This window comes from Bison bison, unplaced genomic scaffold, assembly GCF_000754665.1.
Source record: "Bison bison bison isolate TAMUID 2011002044 unplaced genomic scaffold, Bison_UMD1.0 scf7180017864116, whole genome shotgun sequence".
In the NCBI taxonomy this organism is placed as follows: domain Eukaryota; kingdom Metazoa; phylum Chordata; class Mammalia; order Artiodactyla; family Bovidae; genus Bison; species Bison bison.
The window spans coordinates 516413-526867 of NW_011494688.1; the positions used below are offsets into that span (position 1 = coordinate 516413).

Sequence of the window (10455 nt, forward strand, 5' to 3'; positions counted from 1 at the left end):
TCAGGGTTGATGTCCTTTAGGATTGACTAGTTTGATCTCCACGCAGTGCCAGGGACTCTCAAGAGTCTTCTCCAGAACCACAGTTCAAAAGCATCAATTCTTCAGCACTCACCCTTCTTTATGGTCCAACTCTCACATCTGTACATGACTACTGGAAAACTCATGCTTTGACTATATGGACCATTTTTGGCAAAGTGACCTCTCTGCTTTTTAATACACTGTCTAGGTTTGTCATGGCTTTTCTTCCAAGGAGCAAGCATCTTTTAATCTCATGGCTGCAGTCACTGTCCAGAGTGATTTTGGAGCTCACGAAAATAAAGTCTGCCACTGTTTCAACTTTTCCCCCATCTATTAGCCATGAAGTGATTTTGAATATGCTAATGTCTAAATCACCAGATTCTGGATCTGAAGTGAAATCAGAGAATTTGTATTTTTACATTCAAATGTGACTGTAATTCAGTGCTGGGGGTATGGTGGCTAAGAAGAGAAAAAGCAACCACAATGATAAAAAACAAACAAAAAAAATTTTATTGTAACTTAAAATTTATTCCTAAGACAATGGATAATGCACACATTGGATGATATTAGTAGACATGGTAATGACGCATTTGGACAGGTATCAACGTTGATGAATGTGGGGATGCCATAAAAATTTAAAAAAATAAAAAAAGGTTATAGGATTTCCTGAACATGATATTGGCAAAAAAAAAAACTTTTATCACAAAAACATTTCAGTTAATTTTTTTTTGAATGTTGCTTATTTTACTTACTACCCTGACAGTGACTAAAGAATGAGGTACAGAAAACTTTCCAGAAGTCGGAATATGGAGCAGAAGTCCAAGGCGCTTTGGAGCCCCACGATTGGGTTACTGAGTAGGATTCACTCAGGTATGAAGTTCCCCACAACTCCAGGTTTCCTGCCTAGAAAAGCACTATTTACTGACCTCACTGAGGTTTTGTGGGGATTCAAGCTTATAAAGTGCTTCAGGCGCCTTCGAAGAAAGGCAACATAGACGTATAAAATAACCTTACCTATTTCAAAAGAAATGAAAAGACAATTTTGGCACAATGGGCAGAGTGCCTCCTATTTAAAGACCCAAACTTGGCTATTTATTAAAAAACCCTCACCTCAATGGTTTACTGGTTTTATTTTTTTAAGAGAAAAAAATGTTTCTCTATTGCCAGTCTTATAGCAGTCATTCTCAATTCAGGCTGTGCTCTCAGAATCACTTGAAGAGTTTATTAAAAATATAGATGCTTAGCCCACAGCCTAGATGTACATAATTAAAATCTCTACCAGTGGTACTCAGACAACTACATTTTAAAAAGGATCTATAGAAGACTCTGATGCATAGCAAAGTTTAAAAAAACATTTCTTTAGAAAAAAGTCAATTTATTAAATGTTGATTTTCTTCCTAGAATATTTTTCTTACAATTGAATAAAGGTGGGTGAGGGTATCAATATCTTATTGCCCCTTTCCCTTTCCATAGAGTGCACAGACACAGAGCACAATGCTCACATGCATGCACACACACACCACCCACACACTTTTTAGTTCTGCCCTTGAATTAAAATTGGATAGCAGTAAAATCTGATAGTTGCAAATAAATGCCTCACTGAGAAGATATGCAAAGACTGGCAATTCATCCCCACTGTGCCCGAAGCAAATGGATGTTTCCCATTTGCCAGAATGGAATGCTTTAAATATGCATTTCCAATTTGGAAACAGGTAAAGTCAGCACTTCTTGGAAAACGTCACTGAGTGGCTGCTGACAAAAGTGAGTGAGGTTCCAGCGACCAACCAGGAAGAAAGGCTATGGTGACGACCCCTTTGCCTGGATCTCAGCAAACACCTTAGGAATTGGAAGGACGTGTCCTTGGTGGGCACCAAACATGCAGTGCTTCATCAAGGTAAACAGAATCATGAAAATGGGGGATGGTAATTTAAAAATCATGTTTTTAAAAAATGACCAGTTGGTGCCACGGCAATTCTTAACGCTGTTTTAGGAACCACTTTCATTTCCTGACTGGCTCGAAGTCTTCTATGTACTAGTGAGTCTAACAGAGAGAAGAGAGTGTTTTAGTCCCTGGCGGCCTTCACACACAACTCATCACGCTGCTTGCATCAGTTTAAAATAGCCAGAGTCTCCTCTGGCTGCCCTGCAAAGGAACTAATGGAGTCGGCAGAGAAATGATATTTCTTTACACAGAGAAAGCCTTCTGAGGCTGGCCAAAATGTTCACAATGTCCAGAACTCATGAATAGTAGTAAAACAGAGTAGTCCAACTTTTTGGAAAAAGGGGGGAAAAAAGAAAAAATATAGGAGATCGAGTCTACATATACAGTACATAAAGGATATGTAAAAAAAAAAATCATTCAGATCAGACACAGTGAAATTTCGCTGTGTGAAAACAGTCTTTAGCGCCTTCCAATATTCCTCTAAACGTTAGAGGAATTAGAGGCAACTTTGTATAAAAAGGTTGTCGGAGCTGGCTTGGGGAGTTGCTTTTTGCATGTATCCCAGGAAGGCAAGGCTGCCAGCAGCAGAATAAAACCTCCCAGCAGGACGCAGAGACCACTAAAATAAAATGCAATGTCATAGGTCTGGGTCCAGTCATAAAACCAACCTGAAAAGAGAGTAAGAAAAAAGTGAGTTTGATAGACATAGTATGTATAGGAATACTCTAATCTCATCAGTTTATATACAGTTCGTGGGACTGACATACACACACTACTATATATATAGAATAGAGAACTAATAAGAACCTACTTAATAGCACAGGGAACTCTATTCAATACTCTGTAATGACTTACATGGGAAAAGAATCTAAAAAAGTAGATATATGTATATGTATAGCTGACTCACTTTGCTGTACAGCAGAAACTAATGCAACGTTGTAAATCAACTATAACCTAATAAAAAAGTTAATTAAAAAATTTATATACAGTTTGGATTAGGATATAAATTACCCAGCTCTACTCCCAAAGTGGCCTAATGGGAGTTAGAGGAGAATTTCTTAAATAATTGGACAAGACTAAGCAGCATTTTGGGTTTCTCCCAAATGAAGAATAAACACAAATTCCTGAGCAAGTGTATTGGCTTTTCCAACTATAGCAAAGTGATTCTGAATAAATCATGATCAAGAGGCATTCCAAGCAGATTTATTTTGTATAAATCTGTGCTATTATTACAAAAGCAATTCCTGTATTCAGAGACATTGCTAAGAAGAACAGTAAAATGGGCTTGCTGCTGCTGCTGCTGCTAAGTGGCTTCAGTCGTGTCCGACTCTGTGCGACCCCATAGACGGCAGCCCACCAGGCTTCGCTGTCCCTGGGATTCTCCAGGCAAGAACACTGGAGTGGGTTATCATTTCCTTCTCCAATGCATGAAAGTGAAAAGTGAAAGTGAAGTCGCCCAGTCGTGTCCGACTCTTAGCGACCCCATGGACTGCAGCCTACCAGGCTCCTCCGCCCATGGGATTTTCCAGGCAAGAGTACTGGAGTGGGGTGCCATCACCTTCTCCGAAAATGGGCTTACTATAAGATAAATATCTTACCAACAATTGGTGGTCCAAGGCTATTTCCAAGTCCAGCAAAGAACATTAATATCCCATAGGCGTGGGCTAATTTTTCAATTCCCACTGTCTTCGTGGTCACATAAGGAAAGATGGACCAATTACCAGTAAGAAACCCTAGGATCCCAGAAAGTAGTGCCAACGTAACATAACTTTTGGCAAATGGAATTGCACACAAGGCCAGGCTCATGATTATTAAGGTAGCTACATAGAGATATAAGGTATTAATCCACTTGAAGTCAGCCAGTATCCCTAAAATGAGTTTACCAACTGCTGTCATAATGCCAATAATAGAAATAAGAGGCATAATAAACTCCTCTTCTTTCACATTTGAACTTCTTGCCACGTCTTCCATAAGTAACGAAGGTGGAAACCCTCCGATGTCAAAGAGAAAGATGGCAATGAAGAGTGCTGAAAATACTTTGTTTTTAAAAAGAGCCACAGTTTCTCCACAATAGTTTTTATATAACTGCCATTTCCTCTTGGCAAGCTGTTTGCAAAAATATGTCCGTTCTGCAACTTTCTTCTTGTAGGTTTCAGTCTCTTTTGTGCATGCCATTGTTGTTGGGTTTTTATGAAGCAGACTCTCTGATTTCCAGTCACCATTGGCTAAGGTGCTCTTGCATGTTTCCTCCCCAATGTAGCTCTTTTCGAGCATGTTTATGTTTTCTTCTGGGTCCTTTTCTTTTTCTTTGTAAATCGAGTACCTATCTGGTACATTTTCCAGAGCTGTTTTCTCAGGTAAAGGGAAATCAGAGGACTGGAGGGGTCTCATCAGACTGCCACAGGCTAATATATTTAAAGCTAAAGCACCCACAATCAGCAGGCATCCATCCAGTCCGTAGAACTCAATCAACAGTCTCTGCAAAGCAGCATATATAAAAAGTCCAACACTTGAACCTAAAAAGGAAATGGGAACTGTTTAATCTTAACCTCTTATCATCAGGACTCTCAGAACAAGCATTATTAGTACTACAGTTCAATTTCTTTTTCACACTGGCATTCATGAGTGTGTCTTCATATTAAAATCACAACAAGAAAACTGAAGATGATGACCATGATGACCTCAACAATAGTAACACTGATCGATCTATTTTTAAAATTAGCATTTGCAGTTCAGACACTGTGTTAAATACTTTACATGGCACAACAATGTTTCCTTACAATAATCCTATTGGGTGCGTGTGAGTGCTTGTGTTTGCTCAGTCATGTCTGACTCTCTGTGACTATGAACTGTAGCCCACAAGGCTCATCTGTCCATGGAAGTTTTCAGACAAGAATACTGGAGTGGGTTGTCATTTCCTTCTCCAGGGGATCTTCCCACCCAGGGATCAAACCCACATCTCCTGTGTCTCCTGCATTGTCAGGTGGGTTCTTTACCTCTAGCGCCACCTGGGAAGCCCCTCCTATTGGGTATGTGCTATTATTATTCCCAGTGTACACTTGAAGTGACCTCGGGCTAGAAAGGTTGAGAAATTTGCCACAAATCAGAAAGCTACAAGTGGCGTAAGTAGGATTCACATTCAGTCTGACCCCCGGAACCTATGTTCTTAACAAATACCTTATACAACCACATTTTTAGTACTTACATGCTTTATATGTATTCCTTTTGGAAAAGAAAAGTTTTCATATTTTATTTTTTGAGATGAAGAATATATTAATATTTTAGTTGTAGGATATTTATAGTGGTTTGATAACTTAAGTGTGTTAGTCACTCAGTCTTGTCTGACTCTTTGCGAACCCATGGAGCCTGCCAGGCTCCTCTGTCCATGGCATTCTTGAGGCAAGAATACTGGAGTGGGTTGCAATTTCCTTTTCCAGGGGATCTTCCCAACCCAGGGATCGAACCTGGGTCTCCAGCATTGCAGACTAATTCTTTACCATCTGAGACACAAGGAAAGCTCAAATCCATTGCTAATCATCAGAATGAATGATTGATATTAATAAACTATGAGAAAGTAAAGTGAACTTCGATAGGATATTAAAATTACAAAGTATGCCTGCTTGTACATTTGTGCAACACTGTAAATACACCCTTTTTTAGTAGATCACATGAACCACACTGGAATGGCAAATTACATCAGCCCATTTAATTTGAAGTGTTCTTATGTGGTTCTGATTTCAAGTTGTTAATGAGTATTTTAACATTTAAATATCATTGAGAAATGTCAACTCAAAAAAAAAAAAAATAGGAAAGAAAGTGATCTGTAATTTAAAAAAAAATAGTCTAAAGAGGTTAATCATACTTTTTAAATGGTGTATACCAAATTACATCATAATCCCAACAGGATGCCAAGCTTATTGTAAAAATTACAAATAACCAAATGACTCTTAGAATTATTTAAAAAAAAACGGTACCACAGTTGTCGCTTCCTAACATATTTAAAATTAACTCCTTCATCCCGAAAGAAAAAAACTTTGCTTACAAACATTAATCAATAGTTCACATTAGTGTAATGGCAGTTAATACAGTATCTTTTTGTGGCTACTTAGGAAATATCCCTGTGCTGACTATTAAGTAATAAAAGTAGACAAGTTGAATCCTTCCTTCTCTTTTTAAAAGTGGCACATACTTCAAAGGTTAAAAGCACTTCAGAAAACAAATGGAAAGAACTGAAAAGTATATTTCATGTACTTCCATAGTGGATTAGCATCCATTTGCTATTAATTCATATTTTCTCGAACACCATTTCTTTGTAGAAATTCTAACAAAGTATCATATAATTACTTTAAAATATTCTTGATGTTTTGAAAGTTAAATATTTTGATCTTGAGAAAGTAAACAATTCCCCATTGCTCACCAAGTTTATCTATCAACATTATGAAATATTAAGGGAAGCATATCAAATCACTTCAATAGGTGGTTTATCAAAAACCTATGATATGCTAAGTGTATGACAGGGCACCAAAATAAAATTCCACTTTGGACACTAGTGTTTTCAGCCCACATCCCATGAGAATGTAGTCATGGATTAGGAAGATACGGCAGGGAATACTCTGGTGGTCCAGTGGTTAGGACTCCATGCTCTCACTGCCAAGGGCCTGGGTTCAATCCTTCGTCAGGGAACTAAGATCTCACAAGCCATGTGTCACAGCCAAAAAACAAAATGCAGAAATTCTTTCAGGGCAATGAAGAGTACTTAGAGCTCTCTTGTGGAACTGTGTAAACTGTAAAACTATAATTTTTAATCTTTAAAAAGAAAATCCCAATTTTAGAATCATCAATGTAAAGGAAAAAGTGAAATAAAGCACTAATTATGTTTCCATGCATGTCTGTAGTATGCTGCTGCTGCTAAGTTGCTTCAGCAACCCCAGAGGCGGCAGCCCACCAGGCTCCCCCGTCCCTGGGATTCTCCAGGCAAGAACACTGGAGTGGGTTGCCATTTCCTTCTCCAGTGCATGAAAGTGAAAAGTGAAAGTGAAGTCGCTCAGTTCGTATCCGACTTTTAGTGACCCCATGGACTGCAGCCTACCAGGCTCCTCCGTCCATGGGATTTTCCAGGCAAGAGTCCTGGAGTGGGGTGCCATTGCCTTCTCCATAATGTCTATAGTATACATGATCACAAAGAGGCAAAATATGAATTTGATGTTCAGGGAACCTGAAATGGTAAGATACACGCGTACATCTTGATGAACTCTTCTTCAAGACCAGGGGTCAATAGACTTTTCTATAAAAGGGCTAGAGAGGAAATAATTAACTCACAGTGGGCCATCCAAGCTCTGTCACAAATGCTCAACTCTGCCCTTGAAACACCAAAGCAGCCAGAGAAGAATAGTGAAGGAATGAGTATGACTGTTTCAATAAAGCTTTATTTATAGACACTGAAATTTTAATTTTACATAATTTTCATGTGCCATGAAATATTCTTTTTTCAACCAATAAAAAACATAAAAACCATTCTTTATGCATGACCTGTCCAAAAAACACTTAGTAGATCAGACTGGGTCCATGGGCATTAGTTTATCAACCCCTGTTCACTAGGGAGTAAGACTATTCCCATTTTATGCCCATGTTTCTTTCTTTCATCTAGGTCACAATATTTAAAATAAGTCACATTAATTCAGTTATTTTGATTTGGGGTTCTTTTTCAATTTTTAAAAATTTCTACTGTGAGTTTTATTTTTCTTGTCACCTCTTTCACTGATGGTAGATACTATAGACTGAATGTTTGTGTCTCTCCAAAATTTGTTAGTTGAAATCTTAACCCCCAACATGATGGAATTAGTAGGTATGGACTTTGGGAGGTGATTAGGTCAAAGGGTGGAGCCCCCATGAATGGAATGAATGCACTTATTAAGGAGAACCCCAGAGATCTCCCTTTTCTGTAATATGAGGACAAAGGAAGAAGATGACAGTCTGCAACCTAGGAGAAGGCTCTCACCAGAGCCCAACCCAGCTAACCATGACACCCTGATCTCAGACTGCCAGTCTCAGAACTCTGAGACATACATTTCTGTTGTTTATAAACCACTCAGTCTAAGATACTTTAGAGCAGCCTGAACAGACTAAGACAGTGGATTCATACTACTCCCTGATTTCTGCCTCACCTGGCTTCCTATGTGTTGTAACTGAAAACTCCCTGCTGCTGCTGCTGCTGCTGCTGCTGCTGCTGCTAAGTCTCTTCAGTCGTATCCGACTCTGTGCGACCCCATAGACAGCAGCCCACCAGGCTCTCCGTCCCTGGGATTCTCAAGGCAAGAACACTGGAGTGGGTTGCCATTTCCTTCTCCAATGCATGAAAGTGAAAAGTGAAAGTGAAGTCGTTCAGTCATGTCCGACTCATAGCGACCCCATGGACTGCAGCCTACCAGGCCCCTCCGTCCATGGGATTTTCCAGGCAAGAGTACTGGAGTGGGTTGCCATTGCCTTCTCCAGAAAACTCCCTAATTCTGCCAAATCTGGATTGTCCACAGTCAGTCCATTTTGGTTCAGTGTGCTAAGGTCCAGGCCCTTATCCTCTTTAGACGGAATGGAAAGCAAGAGCAACTCTCTCAGCATATGATTTCTAACACCTTCATCCCAGATAAATCTGGATGTTAAGGGAAACCTAGGTGATAGTTTTAACAGCTACCACTTTTTTTTTTTTTAACAGCTAACACTTTTACAGCCCTTGCCATGTGCCTTATGCATATGTTCCTTTAATATTCCTAATACCCCAGTGGGATGGTGTATGCTCAGGTCACTCAAAGTGGCTGTTCTCTTGCTCTCTGTACATCCCCTGCTTGACCAGTGCCTGCTTCACTTATACCTACTCACATGTCACTGGGGTCTTTCTTCAGTCATGAAGCTGGGCAAATACAGGCTGTACAGGGTGGAGGAGTCCAATAGATGGGAACTATTATTATCCTCATTTTACAGTTCAGAAAACTGAGGCTTAACAGTTAATTTCACAGAGCAGTTAGGTTACTTGTTGTCAACAGGCAGCTACTGAGTGACAGAGGATTCAAAACCAGGTGATTTGGCTTCAGGGTCTGGGTTTGCCACTACATTACAAAACAAAAATACCGCATAGGTGGGATTTCCCTGGTGGTCCAGTGGTTAAGAGTCCAAACTCCCAATGCTAGGGGGCACAGGTTTGATCCCTAGTTAGGGAAGATCCCGCATGCTGCATGGCCAAAAAAAAATACAGTATAGGTAAGACCTATTGTCCTTGAAGGTGCCATGCCTGTCTCACAGTCCTTCCCACACTTGTGGAAGATGCTGTCAGTTCTTTAAACTGCTATTGAACTGCTCTGGATTCTCCATCTTTTTGTTTTTTCTCTTTCTTCTCTCAGTTCTACCTTAACCATGCCCTCAGACCCTGGTCCTCTCTCCTCCTGGGCCATGATTCACATTTCTTACCTGGTAAAGCTTTCTAAAACCACCTCGGGGAAATATCCAGCTTAATTGAATCTGATCTGGAGTCACTTTGCTGCACTGGCCTCGGGAACAAAACATTAGTTTGGATCCTGTTGCCAGATACACTACTGAAGTAATTCAGCTTATCAGAAAGTGTGACCCCTCAGGAGCAGCCACCCATTAGCAAGTAGCAATGTAAACGCACAAGTTTCAGTAAGCCTGGACACTTTATCTCCTAAACAAACCCATAAAATATTGGCCACAGAAATTTTGATAAGTTCTCTAAATGGCTTAGGAAAAAAATTACATCTGAAAAATAAAACACCACTCAAAAATATCAGAGACTTGAAGTCCAGAAGGTTTTATACTTACACTCTGCCCCCAGCCCAGTGATGGTCTTGATTATTAAAGGAATAATAAGGATAAACAGTCTGTCGTTTGGATATGCACATAGACTAGTTGGATGTATTCACAAATCAGTACTTTAGAAAAACTAAGTTCCACAATAAATGGAGTCGGAAAGGTGTCAGCATTGGTCTTCTTGACAGTGGCCTAAAGGATCTCCATTTTCCTTCATTTCTCCTGTCTTGCTCAGGGTTCAGGTGCTTTACTTAAGTGCTCTCTGCTTCTTTTAGCAAGGCTCTCACCAGGATGTGATTCTCAAATTATTGCACCCGTAAGTTTTCTTTTCCTATGTTATATTGGACATCTAATGCCCTAGCTTTTTTTATATATGTATCTTTAGGGTGTTTTGATGGAGAAGGCAATGGCACCCACTCCAGTACTCTTGCCTGGAAAATCCCATGGACGGAGGAGCCTGATAGGCTGCAGTCCATGGGGTCACTAAGAGTCAGACACGACTGAGCGACTTCCCTTTCACTTTTCACTTTCATGTATTGGAGAAGGAAATGGCAACCCACTCCAGTGTTCTTGCCTGGAGAATTCCAGGGACGGGGGAGCCTAGTGGGCTTCCATCTATGGGGTCACACAGAGTTGGACACGACTGAAGTGACTTAGCAGCAGCAGCAGGGTGTTTTGAA

At 40.0% G+C, this 10455-nt stretch overlaps 1 protein-coding gene across 5 annotated transcripts in view; it reads right to left on the minus strand.

Annotated features, from left to right (window-relative positions):
- Positions 1-525: 525 nt before the first annotated feature.
- Positions 526-10455, minus strand: part of SLC16A9 (solute carrier family 16, member 9) — an 82609-nt gene continuing 72679 nt past the window's right edge. For all 5 annotated transcript variants that reach the window (XM_010839391.1, XM_010839393.1, XM_010839388.1 and 2 more), the window contains 2 exons: positions 3559-4476; positions 526-2628 (listed from right to left, as the gene is read on the minus strand). In XM_010839391.1, coding sequence (XP_010837693.1) covers positions 2441-2628; positions 3559-4476 — 1106 coding nt within the window. In that variant the 3' untranslated portion in view covers positions 526-2440. The remainder of the gene's footprint in view (positions 2629-3558; positions 4477-10455) is intronic.